The sequence below is a fragment of the Dreissena polymorpha genome, chromosome 13 (assembly GCF_020536995.1).
Source record: "Dreissena polymorpha isolate Duluth1 chromosome 13, UMN_Dpol_1.0, whole genome shotgun sequence".
NCBI lineage: Eukaryota > Metazoa > Mollusca > Bivalvia > Myida > Dreissenidae > Dreissena > Dreissena polymorpha.
The window spans coordinates 63,087,122-63,107,356 of record NC_068367.1 but is presented as its reverse complement, the minus strand read 5'-3'; the positions used below and the strand labels follow the sequence as shown (position 1 = coordinate 63,107,356).

The 20,235-nt window shown below is 35.0% G+C and overlaps 1 protein-coding gene across 1 annotated transcript; it reads left to right on the top strand.

The window, feature by feature from the left end:
• Positions 1–14,660: 14,660 nt before the first annotated feature.
• Positions 14,661–15,989, top strand: LOC127854716 (uncharacterized). Its single transcript, XM_052389774.1, has 3 exons — positions 14,661–15,000; positions 15,247–15,387; positions 15,598–15,989. Exons 1-3 carry the CDS (start codon positions 14,943–14,945, stop codon positions 15,987–15,989), a joined length of 591 nt encoding a protein of 196 aa, XP_052245734.1. The 5' UTR covers positions 14,661–14,942.
• Positions 15,990–20,235: the final 4,246 nt, after the last annotated feature.

The following is a 20,235-nucleotide window of genomic DNA, read 5'->3' as shown; positions in this document are numbered from 1 at the left end:
TTATGAAGTTGTGATATAGTTCGTGATTTTAAATTATAGTTCCTTCAGATAGTTTAATGTATGCGGAAAAGATACGGCGCCTAAGCAAGGCGGTCCCAGTGGTATTCGTCACTGTCAATCGTTTAAAAACGATGTGGCGTATTTAACCGGAAACCGGCTGTCCAGGTGAGCGATGGACGCACACAAAACGGATCGAATCTGTGATGCTCTTGCAATTTTAAGGGTGTCATGTAAATGTTTCCGTAACTTTATTTCCGTTATTTCCGCCGTCTCGTTGCCGCCTGAGTTATCTTCTTGCACATTGCTGAACACTTAATTTTTCCGCATAGATTGCGATTTCAGGTACGTAACGTCGTCCCGAAGCTCCTCCCACTGTTTGTCTAGTATAGCGATCTTCTCGGACATCTGTGCCGCCTCGACGTCTGCGGACTCCATCCCCTCTTCCTGCGACAACACTCGCGCGCCAGTGCGTTAAACACGGTCGTCCAACGCTAACCAAATTTTCTTAAGCTCTTTATCAACGTCCATAACTTTCCTCTCCAAGTTATCAAGAACACTCAATTTACGTTCCATGGATTTTAATCAAACGCCGTATGCGTTCATGCAGTCCATCAAGTCTTTGTTCGTCGGCTCGCAGCCTCTATCCGCCAAATTGGAGCAATCAATTTGTTTAGATTTCGAACTCGCATTCAAACACAAAACCAACAATATTTTGCAGATTAGACTATTTTTAAATATATGAGTCAATCTGCAATATTATTGACACATGCAACATTAAACAAGCATTTATGACTGACCACTCGCTTGTTGAACTTAAACTTCATAAAATACAACCTGAAAGAGGCACAGGATACTTTAAACTTAATAATAGCATCTTATTAGATACACGATAACAAACGCAAATAAAACAGGAAATAACAAATACACTTAAAAAACAAAGATGTAAACCCCAACACCTTATGGAAAATAATTAACGGTAATATACGTAACACAACAATAAGATACACATCATTTACAAAAAAGAAACTAAAAAACTTGAAATTGAAACCATGAAAATCATTGAAACGCTTGAAAAAAAATTGCTTGAAACAAACACAAATGATACCACCGCCATTGAAAATGAAATTGCTTTAAAATAACACATATTAGAAGGAATCTATCATACACACCTCCATGGCATAATACTTTTAGCGAGGGCAGACATGTTGAACAAAAAAAAATGCTTTGCAACTATTGAACAACGTAGAAGCGAACAAAAAGCGGTACACAAACTAGTAGTCAATGGCAAAGACATAACAAACAGAATTCAAATACTAGAAGAACAACGTCTATTTTTCGAAAAACCTCTACAAACGAAAGAATGTCGAAAATAACACCCTTTTTAAAAACACATATCATGCTTTAAATGAGGAGGAAAAAGAATTATGTGACGGATAACTGACTGAATATGAATGTGGATAAGCTCATACAGAAATGCAAAATAACAAAAGCCCGGGATCTGATTGCGTCAACGGAAGTTTAACCGCGCTACAAAAACAAAGTATCATATCACTCATTCCAAAACCCAAAAAACTAAGAATTCTTGTCAAACTGGCGCCCGATAAGCTTACTGAACAATGATTATAAAATAGCAACTAAAAGTATAGCAAACAGAATTTTAAAAATATTACCATCAATCATTTCAAGATCTCAATCTGGTTTCATAAAAGGACGTTACACTGGTGAAAACGTTCGTCTTATACAAGAATGCATAAACTATTTCGACAATTCAAATAAATCTGGTCTAATATTATTTGCAGACTTTTAAAAGGCATTCGATTAACTTGATCATTCATTTATGTTCTCTTGCTTAGAAAATATGAACTTTGGTGAAAGTCTCATTCAATTGGTCAACTGTTCCATACCGATATTAACAGTATAATCATTAACAATGGCTTCTAATCAAACAGTTTTAACATCGAGTCAGGGGTTCGAAAAGGATGTCCACTTTCATCATCGCTATTTATTACATGACTTAAGTATCTATCACATCACATCCAATCAAATAAACATAGAACCTGACGACGAAATTAAACAGTCCCTATTTGCTGGCGATGCAACTTATATCTTAAATGACAATAGTGACTCATTCCATAACCTAATAGAGTCGCTAACCCTTTTCGGAATGACATCGGGTCTTAAACAAAAATAAATGTACCGTGCTACGAGTAGGTAAACTAAAACAAAGTAATATACATCATACAAAAATAAAATTTAATTGGACATCAGATGAAGCCAATACTTTAGGAATTACATTTGAAAATGAAACAGTTCTAAAAAACATACTGCCTAAATTACAGAAATTTAAAAATTGCTTAAAATCATGGCAATACCGTAAACTTACACAAATAGAAAAAAAACACAGTGTTGAAAATGTTTGCACTCCCTTAATAAGTTTATGTACTAACTGTTCTCCCATCCACCAAATGATATTATAAACGATAAAATCAGCAATTTTTAATTTCATATGGGACGGTAAACCGGATAAAATTAAACGAACTCAGTTCATTCAATATGTAGCAAATGGAGGTATCCAATTAACGGACATTGACTCATTCTTGAATGCAATCAAATGCAGCTAGGTTAAAATATACCTAGATAATTCCAATACGATTAACTGGAATTTATTCTACCAGAAAATTCTAAAAAAATATGGTGATTACTTACTTTTTGGATGTAACATCAGCAATAATATTTTACAAGAAATTACAAACGAAAACATATTTCTTTCTAGTGTTCTATCGGCATGGAGTAATATTACCTATAATCTAGAAACCCAAACCAACAGTAAAACTTTTTTATGGAACAATAAAGACACAACTTCAAACAATAAAACGCTTTTCTATAAACATTGGTTCGAACGAAACATTTAATATGTCGACCAATTGTACGATTACAGAATAAAGGACTTCTATTTTTTTGATAATATATGTTACATATACGGCATAATTTCAAGCAATTTCCTAATGTATGACACATTAATCAAAAGTATACCCATACATATTAAATCTGTTACCAAAACAAATAACACCATGTACTAAAAAATCATTCGTAGAAAACAAACTTGCAAAACAAAACAAAACGAACAAAATATTTTACACAGTACAAATTAAATATCGTGAAGAAAACTCTAAAATTCAAAATAAAATGGCAAAACCTTCTTCGAGATCAAGATTTTAATTGGAAACAAATATTTATCATGCGATATAAAACAACTACAGATAGCACACTGAGATTTCTAAAAATATAAATATGTCTATAGAATCATAGCTACAAATAAATATATTTGTTTAATGCAACCATTTGGAACACAAATTTGTGTGATATATGCAGCGAACAAATTGAAACAAAGGAACACCTTTTCTGGGAGTGAAAACATATTCGAGCTCTATAGAACGAATAGACAACATTCCTAGAGGAACAACAATTAAAAGTAAAACTGTCTCTCTTAAATACCAGTTTCGGTGTAAATACTTTTAAAATACTAGAAATTAATAACAATGTGAACAACATTATTTTATTAATGAAATATTCAGCATGAAATACAAAAAAGTAAACGCCTACTTTGAACTGTTTTATAAATTATATAAAACTAGAGATCCAAAAAGAAATAGCCCTCAACAACGATACACTTCATTTTTTTGAACAACAAAAATGGAAACACATAAAACTTTCATAATCTAGTCCAGTTGTTCATCCACCACACTTTATGCAACTCTTCTTTAGGTTTAATAATTATATATTGAAAAACAAAACGTACAAAATCATATATCACAAACAGCAAAAAGCCCACAAACCAACAACTTTGAAATCTAAAAAAAAAAAGGTCAAAAAATATATAAATATTAGCATATCTTGTATATGTTTGACTTTATTTTTGCTGCATGATATTACTTTGTTCCTGCTTATGCACATGTTTACATTATATGTTTTTAATTGAATAAAAAATGTTTAGATTTAGAATTAGAGTTTTTCGCTGGGGTCAAAGCAAAAGTGCTATTATCTGAAGCGTCTGAATCCGGAAATAATACAGCACTAGCCTCACTTAAGATGTCACTTACTGAAATATAAGCTTCAATTTCTTCAGACGGCCCTCTTGCTTGGTAGCTTTGTTTACATTTTCACTCACAATCCAGCTACTATTTCGATCTGTTCTCTTTCTTGTCATATTTAATCATCGCGTTTTAGTAATGAGCTTTATAACTTAATAACTAGTCACTCATAACTTTTGCCACTAAATCCAGCATACATTCTTTAAACTTAAAATGTATATAAAATACACTACCCGATGTTAACACGTCTTTCCGTGCCATAACACGTGACTCAACACAAAGCCCAAATGTTTGGTGTTAGGCATGTAACATTGCATGTCATATCTAGTGAGTTTGTTCAAGTAATATCACCGGTGTAAAATAGCCCTGCGCTGTGAGTTCCCTTACATGTGTTCATTTCAAACTTAAACAAATATACGAATTCACGAGGCCGACAAGTTTGGTATTTGGCCTGTAGCAACGGCTGTTGTTCCTCTATCCAGTTTGTTCAAATCGTGTATCTGCTGTCAATGTTTTCCCCACCCGAGTGTTGTTTGTTTCACATAAATGTCAATGTGTAACATTTAAAAATCATATTCCCTGAAAGCCAAAGGCCTCTACGTTTGGTGATTGAAAAGTAACATCGTATGTTGGTCCTTTTCTATGTTTGCTCAATTCATGCTCAATAGCTCAAAATTTGCCCCTTCCATGGGAAAACATGTTTCCTTTAAATGTATATAGTAACGACTTTAAATGTCTTATGCTCTAAAATGACATTGTGATTTTTTGTATTTGTCATTTAACATCGTATGGTGGTCCTATAGCAAATTTGGTCAAGTTATACCATGGGCTCAACATTGGCTCAACTCTAGTGGTAAATGTTTACCCGTGTAATTTATGCTGATAACTTAAAACATATCTCCTCTGAAAACGCCTTGTGCAGAGGCTTGTTATTGCCATGTATGTTTGTGGCAGTCCTCTTTCAAGTTTGTTCAAGTCATACACATGAAGTCAAGGCTTATCACTCCCGGTGTATTTTGTTTCTCTTGTATGCATTTATTTTATACTCTAAGAATAATTTCAACTGAAATTGTGGCCCTGACTTGCTTTTATTGAACTTAATCATAAGCACTAAGATGCAAGCTGAGTTGATCTACAACGCTATAGTGTAACCTTGTGAACACTGGAGTAAATGAACACAAGAAGGGACAACAACTAGTGTGTTGTTAATCGATGCTTATCGGTGTTATTTTGTGTGTGCATCAAATATAACAGCTGTACATAGACGCTCCAAATTAACATTAGGTAAACAATTACATAGTATTAAAACAAAATGTCAATGAATCCTGTTTACGAGTCATATTGCACATTGTCCACTAAGACTTACATTTTTTATACATCTTTTTTTGTTTGGTTAGTGTTTGCAATTACGATTCAAGATGTTCCCTTACATCCCTCCTTTGCCTATATAGCAAACAAACAAAAACTCTGTTTTTTGGTACTAGCCGCAGGGACTCGCATACCGGCTGTCCATTTATTATTATACTTAACATAATAACCATTATCAAAACGTCAAACATACATCACATAATACAATCTTTCTAACAGTCATCATACAGTGACATTCTATGTAAATTTAGTTCAATACATATATCAATTATTCAATTTCATATATAATTTCCATAATATGAAATATTAACACATTATTTTAAAAAATAACATGTATACCGTGCGAGTTCCCAAAGCTGAATGACGAAAACTGACCACGTTTTAACCATGCACGAAAACCTCGTGCTTGTAGAGCGCCTCTAGCGGCAAATTCATACTGAAGGGAAAGTAATTTTCGACTCATTCAATAAATTTCAAACATCGAAAATTATATTAATTTTGTCAATATTAAAGTACACTTTGAGTTTTTACTAGTATCACTATAAAACATCAAAGTATTTGACCCTTATTGGACAATGGATGCATTTAGAGGATACACATCTTTAAATTATGTTGCGGAAAATAACCTACTGTATAGATAACTTTCAAAATATAGGATTCACATGTTTCTTTCAGACCAAAAATGTAGCAAATATGTTCCGCCAATAACGCATGGGCTGTGGCAGCGAAGACTCTTATAGTAAGAAGTCTAAACGTCCTTTTATTTTCGCAAGTAAAAAGGGCGTTAACTTCAGTTTGTCTCATTATCAATAATATACCAGAGTATATGGTTGTTCACACTAAAATAAATTTTATTCAAATACAATTGTTGAAGTTTTGCAAACGATGGGTTCATTTAGATTGATGATCATAACTATTTATGATCATAACTATGTAACTATCAACATTATTAAATTTGATGAATTTGGTGTCTATACCCAGGTTTCAGGGGGCAAAGAACACATTAATATCATCACACAGAATGTAAGTTAATTATGTTACACAGCAATTTAACTTGGCGTCCTAAATGGCCGCCAAGATGGCCTTTAAGATGGTCACCAACACCTATAAAATGATCATTACTATGTTACTTTCCACTCAAATTTGACGATTTTAGTGTCTATACATAAATTTCAGGGGGCAAAGAACACATTAAGATCATCAGACATTGTTTACGTTTATTATATTACGCACACATCCAACACAGCGTCAAAAATGGCCGCCAAGATGGCCGGCAAAACATATTTATGATTATAAAATATAACTATATAACTATCCACTCAAATTTGATGAATTTGGTGTATAAACACAGGTTTCAGAGAGCAAACAACACATTAATATCACATTTATATCATCAGACAAAATGTAAGCTAATTATGTTATACAGAAATCCAACACGGCGTCCAAAATGGCCTTCAACACAAAACGAAGGACCACAAGTCCATAACTTGTTACTCAAACGTTATGGTTGTTATGTAAAATGCCATAGTTTAGGAGACAAGAAACACTTTAATCGAAATGAGGTCATCACTAAGGAGTTCCATAGTCATAAAATCCAATTTACGACATTTGGAAGAGAGAATGAACCAGCACATGACTTCATGATAGGATCAAGTGTCAGGGTTGGTGATGTTCATAGTTCTTTCCAAGAGACATTGAAGGGAGTTCCTCAGGGTTCTATTCTAGGTCCTGTCCTTTTTAATATTTTTATTAATGATATATTTGAATTTGTAACAGAATCCAACCTTTATAACTATGCAGATGACAATACACTCTCTTTTAGTAGTACATCACAATGTTCTTGAAAATGATAGTTTAAGTCTCATCAAATGGTTCCATGAAAATAAAATGCAAGCAAACCCTGACAAATTTCAGGCAATGTCCCTTGGGAAGAAAACTCACAACTTAGATCTTACTTTCAAATTTAATGATGTTAATATTAAATGTGAAGATGAAGTTGTTCTTCTCGGTGTTACTTTAGATTTTAATCTTAGTTTTAACACTCACATAAGTAACATTTGTAAAAAGGCATCAAGGCAATTAAATGTAATGAAGCGACTTGGCCATAACTTAAATAAGCTTTGTAAAATCACAATGTATCAATCTTTTATTTTATCAAACTTTAATTATTGCCCACTCACCTGGCACTTTACAAATGAAACAAATACAAAGAAAATGGAAAAAATTCAAGAAAGAGCACTAAGATTCATTTACAATGATTTTACTTCAGATTATGATGCTCTTCTCACAAGGTCTGATTTTCCATCCCTTAAAATAAGGCGCTTAAGAATAATTTCACAAGAATTTTTTAAAATGTATAATAAGGATGGACCCTCTTATTTACATGATTTTGTTGAAATTAAAGAACATTCTTATAATTTTAGATATTCAAATACAGTAAGGCTGCCTAAGCCAAGAACAACCAGGTATGGTATAAACTCTTTCAGATACACAGCTGCAAAACTCTGGAATAATTTACCAAATCACTTTAGGCAAATTTATTCCTTCAACTCCTTTAAATCCATGCTTGGGTACTGGAATGGATCAGTCTGCTCTTGTCCATCTTGCATAAATAACTAAATATATTTTAAATATTAAAATTTGTAGCCTCTGACACTGAAAGGGTTTAAAAAAATACGTCCCTGTTTTTTTTTGCTATTGTCTCCCAATATGTATATTTACCTGCATGATCCCAACCCTTTGCCTTAGTTTTGTAAACTTAAGTGTTTTATATATCCCTGCTTTGCTTCCTTATGTATACCCTTATGTTTTCCTTTTTATGTGTGTGTTTTACATATTTGTTACATGCTAGCAATATAAAATTAATCAGGTTCCCTATTTTTATAAAGTCTCTTAATGTTTAATTGTGCCGTATTATATATAATTTGTATATATTATATTTAAAAAAGTCATAGAGTTCTTAGTATTTATGTTTTTTTTTTGTTTGTTTTTTTTGTGTTTTTTTGTACGCTTTAAAGTATACATCTTGTAAGCTGTGATTGTTCTTAATGATATTATATAGCTTTTGAATTTTTATGTTCTATGTTATTTTTAGCTGCTATCTTATGTTTTTAGCTTGCTTAATATATGTTCCTATATGTACTGGTGTGTTTTGTTATGTTATGCTCAATGTGTTTTATGTTCCTTGGTTTTCCTTTGTACTGCTTTTCATTTTAATGTTTTATCCTTTCATGATTGCATGCCTTGTACACTATTTATTTGTTCATTACTAAGCTTTGTAGTTCTAAATTTGTCTGATATTTTAAGTACATGTAAACGCTAGTTTTTTTGTTTTTTTGTTTTTTAAGTAATACATGTATTTAGTTACCTCTAGTCTTTTAAAGCAATATTTTACTCAAACTCATATTCTCTGTTGTTTCTCAACTACAGGATTGTTATAACTATGTGCTCATTGAATGTACTATATCATGTTGTTATCATGTAATGTTATGTATAAGTCGGCTTTAAAAGCTCTTCAGAGCTTGTGTTTATCATGTTTAAAACCCCGACTTTATAAATAAATATTTCTTGACTTGACTTGACTTGAGGTTTTACTTACTTCTGTAGACTTGATTTTTTACCGTTGCTGAAAATCATTGAAGATTAATAACAGCCTGAATAAGCACGAGTTCTTTCAAAAGGTTAATATTATACGCTTTGCGTTCCTTTGACTATTTATTTACATAAAAGCGTAAGTAGATGGTCTTATTGTCCCTTTCGGAGTAATGCAGTATCAAGAAGAGCAAATATGCATCCTCTCCCACCAACGTTGTGGTGCTACGACGGGATCGTTATATTGTATTTAACAATTTGAACGTCTGCATCCCCTGAAGACAGAACACATAGCATCACATTTTAGTCAGTGATGTGCTGATCAGAGCAATCATTCCGGCCTTGTTTCTGTCACGAGACAAAAAGTCTTCCTTTTTTACACGAACATTCTGTTTCTTTGCTGAAACTCACAATATCATTTACGTTTCCGGTGCGTTTTGTTTTTGTTATAATCACCGTCTTCGTGGCCATCGAAACCCACTGTCGCTTGTCCGTAATGCCTTTCACTGAATCTACATAAGACTCGGCTATTGCGTTATATAAGTCGCCCTTCTCCATGGTTAACGATGCAGCAAAGTGTCACCATCATGCATCTGTTTCATGTTTTACAGTTCATCACAGCCTCACATGATGTGTCTACAGCATACTCTCAAATTTCCTGAGCGATCTAAGACTTATCTGCTGTACAAATTATGTTCTTGTCTTCACAGAAGGCAGCAGGATGGGAGCTCAGTTCATAAGAAAATACGACTGCAAGGGAAGGATCTCCATATTTTGACACCACCAGAAAACGCTGAACAGAAGAGCAGGATCAAAAGCACTGTCATAAGCGATATTAACAGCCAAGCTATTCCAAAGAGATTTGGCTCTGTATTTTCTCGTAAATTTATAAGCAAAGACCGACTTTTCTATGATATCCTTATGATCGTTTTCCCAAGCGCCTAAATTGCATGAGCATCCACATGTGACCCAGCCACTATCCCATTGACCATGTTTCTGAGAGTAGGATCAGCTGTATATGGTGATCAGGTTGTAATCTGTGTCTGCATTTTCTCTAGATCAGAAGAATCTCCTTTGATGCACGCTTCAATTGAGTCTTTGTGTTGTGGACTTGTAGTAAAGATCAGGTCTGTGAAATCCTGCATCGCACTGTTGTGCTCGGATGTTGCAGATAGGGTCCAAGGGTTTTGCATTTCCTCAGTCATTCCACTGCCGCGAGTTAGATCACGTGTGCTCTATAAAAACATCATTAATGTTTGCTCAATAACAAGATCAAGTTCTAGCCCAGCCCAGAACTGATGGCTCCTACAAACAACGTGAAAACCAATACCGAACTTTCGATAACCATCCGGGTGCGTTTCCTCTAGGTTGCTTATTTGCTGCAGATATATGTAGTAATACGCAGATTGCAGGTAATGTATACAGCCACAGCAAAGATGGATAGCAAATTGGGCACTGCCTATTGCATCAACCAACACCCAGTACGTACGATATGCTTTAATCAACACCATTGAATTATTAATCATAAGCTAATAATTCAGCCATTCTATGCTTGTCTTTGAGGTCTGGGCAATTTCTACTTCTGTGTAGCCCTCTCGAGTTTGATCAAAATCGCATAACATATCATCTGCTAGCGTCGTTTTGCCCCTGAAAAAGGAAGAGTACAAATCCTTGGCATGATCCAGCAGCCTCTGAATGTCTGGATCTTCCTTGGTCATTTCGGTTGAAAGCTGACTGTGTATGCACTTTTCAACAAGAAGATGGTCCCTTGAAGCCCTCTGGACAGCTTTTTGTGTCACAATGTACATAATTGCATTTCTCAATAGACAGCCTCAAGTATGTTTTTGAGAGCGGTTTCTTCCATGATGGATCCTGTGCCCCAACCCCGCAACTTCATACGTTTATGAAACATCCCTTTGTGGCGCATCAATGATGATTTCGGCAGCTTTCCAATGCTAGGGATGGTCAAACGTTACAATGGTGTGAAGGTTGTGGCAAGGTTGCAAACTTAGACTTATGTTGACAGAATGCACGCTATGTCCCTATTGTACATATTAATCATAGGCAAAAATTTAACGGACAACAGCGCAGGGTACTGGCTTTGCTGATGCAACAAAATCATCTAATCTGAGTGGATAGTTACACAGTTATGATCATAAATAGGTTTTGGTGGCCATCTTGGCGGCCATTGTGGACGCCATGTTAGATATGTGTGTAATATAGTAAACTGTGTGTGTTTACGATGGATTATTGAGAGGATAATACACGGCTGAGATGGGCCGAACAGTGATAATCGGCCCGCAGGGGGCATAACCCTGGTTTGCGACCTGGGGCCGATTATCACTGCCTGGCCCGGCTCAGCCGTGTATTAACGTCTATAATATATATCTTACTTTTATACTTTAATACTTTTTTGGTTCTTCACTTAAATTTATGAAGAACCAGCTTTCCGTACTTTTATTTTCATTCAATTGATTACGCAATTTATGACGTATCTCGTGTGACGTAATTTAAATGACGAAACTAGCTAGACGCTTTAGATTTAAGGACTACATAAATTCGGACTTGGAGGGTTTTTATTTAACAATTAAATATTTTTTAATCATAGAACGATTATTGTGTGTGTTTACGATGGATTATTATCATATTATGAATGTGAATAACAGTGTTGGGATATAAAACTGGAATGAAACTGGTGAGACTCCATTTTAGATTTCGTTTAAATGTCGAATGTACTCGAATAACGCGATGTTTTGTTGAACTATTGATGGATTAAATTTAAGAAAAGTGTTAGTGAGAATTGTTCTTTAACTGTTCGAAGGAAATCGATATTGCATTAAAAGGGTAATTTCTTTGATGAATAAGTCGTTCCTTTGTCAGTCGATCAAAGAATGTCTATCCTCAAAGAATTGCCTGCTTACATCCAGTGCTTTAAAATGGAAAAGATGGATTGCGATGAAGAAATGGGTTCAGATTTTTAACTCGTCATGGAAGCAAATTAAACTTTACGAAAATAAGCATGGTTTTTACACAACTTCGGTGAGTAGCACAATAACCAGTAGATGTTTTACTTTGTATGTCAGTAAGTTAAAAGTGTGTAAAAAGAAGAGTTGTTTATAGACAAAAATTAACAATATCGACGGGGATGAATGCTTCACGCAGGTGTCTACACATTTTGTAAATTCAAAATGGCAGCCATGTTTGTTTTTGGTATTTTACACTACTGTGGTTAAACAAGAATTGTAGTTTGAACACAACCGTCTGTGTTCTACTTGAGTGTGTTACATTTGGAACGCTGATTAAAATTGACTCGAGGAGTATAGCGATATTTGTCTCGTTTCTCTTCTTTTGCGCGGAATTCTTAAGGACTATTTCGAGTTCCGTAATCACAGTTTATATTACTACGCAATGTAAATTCAGTAAATTTAATGTGTTTTTTTTTCTTTTATTTTTTTATCAATTTAAGACTACTGTTTTAATTGCATCAGGAATAAATTAAATAAAAAAAAAATTATGTAGGATAAATAGAATACTATGTTAGTGTGATTGTGTATCGTATCGAAGGGTATTACCGGTGTAAAGGTAATTCCGGTGTATTCCGAATATCAAATATGTCACACGTGCCATGACGTCACTATCGTGATTTGCATACGCACTGTGTGTATTTCAGTAACCGGCATCTGTAAAACCGAAAATTTATAAGAAAATGAGCTTTTTGAGGGTAATTATACGATTTTCATGACACACCAGCTAAAATTTTATAGTTAAAACTAACATTACATTGAAACTAACTCATTGTATATCATTTTTCTCAAGTTATACATGCTGCTGTCAAGAACGCTGATTTTTACAAATACCAACCGGTGTAATGGTAGATGTCTCCTCTGAAATGTGTACGATAGTACTCGCCTAAACTTCCAGCTTGTTGTTTAATTCAAAATAACACAATGAGAAATATTTGTTTCTTTTTTTTAACAATAACGTGCAGAGATTTACAGGTTTATAAAATTATTTTTTTAATACAGCTTCAACTTTCTGGGAGTAAGAGAAAGGGTCAATATGACCCTGGTCTCATTGCTGAGGCATATGGTGCTGTGAAGAACAAAGGCATGTCTGTGTACTGGGCAGCACGTCTTTATGGCATTCCAGAGAGTACTCTTCGTGACCGTACACTTGGACTACAGCCAATCCCCTGCTCATCAGAACCCCTACCAAGACCTGGGCCCCAAACTTTGTTTTCTGTAGCTGAAGAGGAGCAGTTTGTCATGTCAAGTACATGGCTGACATAGGTTACGACTACTCCAGGAGTGAATGTGTGCGTTTAGCCACTGATTTCGCCATAAGCCTTGGAAAGAGGAAAAATTCTGAACCATGTCTTTCAGCTGATTGGTTCAGTGGTTTGAAAAAGAGATGGTCAGACATTCATGTTGCAAAGCCGCAAAAGTTGTCTCTTGCCAGGGCTAAGGCCTCTTCTCCTGAGGTACTTGAACACTATTTTTTAGACCTGAAGAATATCATGGAAAATTGTCACCTGACCAATAGACCCGACTTGATCTGGAACATTCATGAAACCGGATTATTACTCGAGCACAGTCCAACAAACATTGTTTGCCAAAAAAGATATACTCCTCAGTCTGTCACCTCTCCTCGTGGCAACACTGTCACGATTCTTGCAGCTGGCAATGCCACTGGGTCCAAGCTCCCAGGGGTTTTTCTGCACTGTCTGCGCCTCCGGACAACGGAGGCATTCCCAAAGCAAACGGACCCATTCCCAATCGAATTTTGATAACATTTTTCTCAATTCCAAAAAAAAAATCTTTCAAAATCGTAAAAAGTAAACATAATTTATATCGCAATAGTGACTTCCCTTCATTTGTGACGTAATTAAGCCTTTAGCGACTCAGATTTTAGCAGGTGTATTTGCCGGATGCATCTGCCAACATTGACAGTGATAAGGTTCGAACTGTTCCGCATTATAACAAGTATATAGAGCCGCACAATACACATTCTAGTTCAAATCTGTAGACGCTTATTTTCAATCATGGCTTCCTATAACGATAAGTACTACAGCAAAAAAACAAGAAAACGAGATGCGAAAGGATGTTCGACGATAACGTCGATGTTTGCGAAAATCGCGGAATCTTCTATTCCCTCTAGTAACCCCGAACAAGCAGTGCATGCAAGTGAAATACCTATGGCTGTTCCATTGTCCGATTCGGTCGATAATTCTTCTTCAGAGCCAAGTAAGAAAGTTGTTGTTCAGTCTCCAAGTTCAAGTTCATAAAATCATAATGCTTTCAAGTATGAAATGAAGTACCCGTGGCTGTACCATAGCTCTGCCAAGGGAGGGCTTTTGTGCAAATACTGTGAGCTTTTCCCGTCTAGTAAAACAAGTGAAGACATTAAGTTTGTTGATGATGCAGTTAAGTTATCAGATCACCCTTCTCGACAGTTGGATACACACGAGAAAAGTAAACGGCATAAGAAATCTCTTGAGAAATATTCTGCAACTTTATCATCCCATAAGTCTCAGAAACCAATTAACCAAGTTATCATGGATCATCCAATTCACAAGATGACAATAAGCGTGCTAAAAACAGGTCTGTCATAAAAAAAATGTTCAGAATTTCATACTTCATTGCTAGGAAGTATTGGACACAGGCAAGTTTCAAGGACTTGGTTCAATTCATTGCAACACTAGATATATCTGATTTGGAAGACCATGTCAGCAATGCACCAGCAGAGGCAACCTACTTGTCTGATGCATCGTCCTCAGAATTCATTACTATAACTGGGGAACATATTGAGAGACAACTCCTCGAGTCATTGAGGTCAGCAAAGTACTTCACATTGCTAGCTGATGAATCCACTGATTAACAGAACAAGGAGCAGATGAGCATCTACTTTAAGTGGACGACAGACTCCTTAACTACCGAGGACCACTTCATGGGTAAAACAAAATTGCCATAATGCATTTTTGCGTATTTATTACAGCCAAATACAATGCTTTCTGTTTTCGCTAGCATGTAGATGCTTTATGTATACTATGAATTTTGAAAATGAAAGGTCTGATAATTTTAAACAGTAATTTTGGAACTTCTTTCAATATCAATTTAATTTCAATGCATGCATAAATTAAGCTAAGTATGTTAGTACAAGTACTTTTTTGTTTTAAGTCTTCCAAAATTTATTACAGGTCTTGTCAACGTAGAGCGGACAGATGCAGAGTCGTTGCTGAATGCCATCAACCAGTTTTGCATTGGAAAAGGGATCGACATACGGCGGTGTAGATTTGTTGGCTTTGATGGTGCTAATGTAATGAGCGGTGAAGTATCAGGTAAAATGATATAGTCGTTAAATAAATTAATGATGTAGCGGTAAAATAAATGTTTTGTTAAATGTAACTGGCTTGTCTATTGTGGCTATGAGTTGAAGAATCCAATTGGAAATAATAACATTTTATTTGTATGTGTATTTAATTTCTGTCTAATGTTATTATAATATTATTGCCATTATTAAATAGACTAGTACTGGAAAATATTTTCAGGCCTACAAAGAAGGATTCGACATCTGTCACCTATCTGTTTGTACATGAACTGCAGGAATCATCGCTTGGCCCTTTGTCTAAAGCACCTCATGAAGAACTACCCAGTCCTGGTGGATGCTGATGCTTTACTTCTAGCCATATGGAAACTTTTCCATTACTCACCACAGCGTTTCCAGGTGTTAAAGGCAATACAGGAGGCATATGGGGATGAGAAGTTAACGCTGATAAGGGCTGCAACCACACGCTGGCTTTCCCATGGTAATGCTTGTGTGAGGTTTATTGATAGATATGAGGCCTGCCTTGATGCATTAGCTGCAATATACGACGCCAAAAAAGAGCCTGAAGTTTATGGCTTAAGGCTGAGCGTTACAACTAAAACACAGTGGCTATGATATTGTTGTTGGCCGATGTGCTGAAGCCAGTAAATGTTCTGAGTCTTGCTCTGCAAAGTTCTGACATAAACTTTATGGATGTTGACAGCAAAGTGCAAGCTACTTGTGATGAGCTGGAATCGATTGTCACCAGGGTACAAGCTCAAGATGAGAACATGTACTTCTCAAAAGCCCAGATGGTATTCGATGAAATTGATGAACGGGCAGAATTCCGTAGACGTATGAGAAGTGGAAAACGAAATCACTCCTGGAGACTTTCTTCAAAAGACAGGTATCCCCTTTGTGAACGGTCTGAAGGGTGAAATAGTTGATGCATTTGTATGCAATCCAGTGTTTACAGCCTTCAGAGCGCTAGACCCGAGGTACCTACCTGATACCCCAGGAGAACATGACAGGTAATTTGACATGGATCATGGACAGGTAATTTGATTGTACAATCAGAAGTGATAATTATTTATCCGGGAACATGACTTTTTCTTAATCTAAATAAAATACAACACATGAATTCTTGAAACTTAGTAAGGAGTTACAAAGGTATTTTTCTAAATTTTATCAAGTATCACAATATTTTTTTCAAAATGGGGGTTAATTTCTTGAATAAACAACTTTTTTCTTTTTTTTTCTGACATACACTTGTGCTGTATTTTCTAATAGGACTGGGTAAAGACCTTAGCCGACCACTATGCAGAGTACAAAGAAGACACCTTCAATGGCCACACCACTGCCTGCCCAGCCGACATTGACTCTAAGATTGCATTGAAAAAGGATACAGTGGCTTTGTCCATCAAATGTTTATGTTGAGGTAAGAATGTGCATGTTTAGGTAATAATGTGGTTTTCAATGTTTAGTTTCCAGTTAAGAACCCTGTTAAACTTCTTCTGTTCTTGCAGTTTACAGTTTATATTGACTTTTGTTTCACAGCTTTCAGTTCCAATGCATGTTTTGCAGTTATTGTTTTATTTCAGTTTATGTACATATTCTTGTTCCAAGTTATGAATGCCGGTTTCTTGTCATTTCCAGTTGATAGCATTGTTACACTGAGAATGTCTTCAGTGGTATTGTTGGTAAGTAAATAGAATACATGTAGTTAAATTGAAAATGATATTTTACAATTTCATAGAACGTTACAATAACATTCAAATAATAAAGACATTTAACAAAATGCATCATAAACAATGACTCTTACAAATGAAATCCTCGTGGTAACAATACATATCATTCGCCATTACAGAAATCATAATTAATGAGAATACTTGATGTACTGGCTTGATAAATAAGTTATAAAAACCAAGCAAATGAAGTCTGTATTTTAATTTTCTTGTGTAGAATCATTGGAAAGGCAACTACACCAGGGAAACTTCTGGCAGCATTTGCTGGTGACGAGGCTCTGCAGGCATGCTTCCCTTGAATGTTCCAACTCGTCCAGCTGATGGTTATCATACCAACAAGCACTGCTGTGGTTGAGCGAGGGTTCAGCACCATGAACCTGCTGTGCTCCCCATTACGGAGCAAATTCAGCCAGACCAAGTTAACGCAACTGATGCTTACTTGCATTGAAGGGTTAGACCTCAATGATAAAACATTGGAGGAGTTGTGTGACGCTTTAAAAGACAGAAAGCCAAGAAAAATCATGCTGTGACTTGTGTTACTTACTTACCTGTTACCAGTGTTTGTTTTTGAAGACAAAATAACACATAAAAACATGTTTTGTTTTGTAAGACCACTTACTTATTTAAAAATGATAAAATTCCCAAATTGACCGTTTCGTCGACTCGAAAATTCCCAAAATGGACAATTGTGTCGATAAAAATTCCCAATTTGGTCAGACTCCTTTTCCCAAAATAGGCAGAAAAACCCCTGGAAAACTTTAACATTGGCCATAACTTGTGCAATATTGAAAATAGCAACTTGATATTTAGCATGAATGTGTATCTCATGGAGCTGCACATTTTGAGAGGTGAAAGGTCAAGGTTATCCTTCAAGTTCAAGGTCAAAGGTAAAAAAAACATTTAAGGAAAGGAACAAGCTTTAAAGGTAGATAATTTCTATTTATCATTTGGCAGGTATAGATCATTTTTACAAGGGAAGTAATATTTTTTAAAGGGGTATAATAAAAAAATCCACCCAAGCCGCGCAATAGGTGGCATTGTGTTTCTGACAAACACATCTCTTGTTATTTATTGTTTTAAATGAATGTAATTTTGTAACGATGAACCAAGAAACGTTTAACAGAAACTGATATATCTTAATTTTCTCTACGCTTCAAAGTTTTTATAATAAAAGTCAATACAATCTGCTTTGGATGCGAATGACATGACATTGTAGACTGCAGCATAATTTAAGCGCGCTTTTTTATCAGAACAAAGAATGAACATGAAATACATAATCTCAGTTTATATGACGTTAACATTAAATTCGGAAGTTTGTTTTGAATCACAAATTTAATTATGCTCATTTAAAAATTGAAAAAAGTATATAAAGTTGTGTGATACTATGATAATTTGTTTTAACGCCGAACATGTTGAAACAAATATTTACTGCGCCATGCCCGGATGCTCTTCTGGGAAAAACACTATATATACATACCAGTATATAAATATTTAAGTGGCTCGTGCTTATAAGTTTAACTTATTTTTGGGCATTGAAAAATCTTTGAAGTTGAAATGTTAGATGGCTAGATGCTTAAGCATGTGTTTTAAAGGTATAATTTCTCCAAAGTAACAAAGGGTAAATAAATGATATTTTTGCAGATCTCTTTTAGAAGCAAAATATCAAACATTTAAATTGCTCTATTTCAGTAAAAATTGTGAGTGGTTGGAATTTCAACCACCAGCCCAAATAATGGTTTTGATTATTTTTATAATGTTTGTGCTTATGTATTTTTGCACTATTATTGTTACCTGTAATGTATTTCAGTACTACATGGGTGAGACGCCCATTCACAAAGCGGCTCGAACTGGCAGTATGGAGTGTGTCAGCCTGCTAGTGTCCCAGGGTGCTAGGCTGAGGTAAGGCACCTGGCACTTGAAGCATGCTCAGATAAACTTAGCAAAATGTTCAACTTTTTTTCAATGATTCGAAAAATCAAAAGCACTTACATATTAGCATCATTTGATCCTCAAACATCGACATGCTAGTTTTTACACCTATATTTGCATTGAACAAGAGGTTATCTCATGTCACTCTCCAATGCTCAAAGTATCTGGATGCGGGCCTAGAGTAGCTCCATGGGCAATGCCCTGTTTGAATTTCCTGAAAAATTGTAGACACAAATTGAAGGTTAACGGAAAACTGGAGCATTATATTGGATTCCTTGTTTTTATAACTCGCAATTGTATAATGGTTTTGTACAAAACGTGTATCGTGTTCAATACAATCGTCTTAATTTTAATACAAATAATGAACATTTGACATACAAAATGTCCAATAACATATCGGCAATAACATTATATATATGTTAATTTCTTTGCATGTTTATACCGAAATTATAGCCGACATCGGCAGTTAGGGAAATTTTGTGACACACTTTAACAAATCAAACATGCATGATAGTTCTTTTTTCATATGATATTCCCCTGGTTGCTTACCGGTGTATTGGTGCAGTTGATAACCCCGCCGGGACTACAGTAGGGTGCTAATACACACGTGTATCGTGTTCAATACCCGATCCATGCTACAACGTGTAAGAACGGGAATTTCGGTAATTCTACCTTTTTAAGCTTGCGCACCTCTAATGGGCACGTATCCAAATATAATTTAATTAATTATTTTCCTAATCAGCATCATTTCACTAAATTACATGCAAATTTGTAGGTAGGCTTTCCATGCTTAAAAAATAAACCGATTTTTTCAAAACCACCCTCACGCTCGGCTTTTGTCCAGTTTATTTTCACCCCTGGGGTATATAAAAGTTCCATAATTCATTCAAATTTCTAAATATGGACATGCAGTTGGTGTGTACAGATGCAGTAAAGGTGTTTAAAGTTTAAACAAGATGAAATAAGTATTCTTTTACAGACATTTATTTTTTACAAATTTTAATCTATGGAATAGCGCCATGAAATGTAAGTGATTTCAGCCAAGTAAAAATTGGGTCGGTTAAAAACAAAGTGTCATAAAATTCAAAATAGTATCATTTAAGTTATATTTTAAACTAAGTTTTTATAGAAACACTATATACAGCAAAAATACCAAAAAATAGACAAATTTACCGTTTACTTTTTGAAATAAAAATAAAAATGCAACA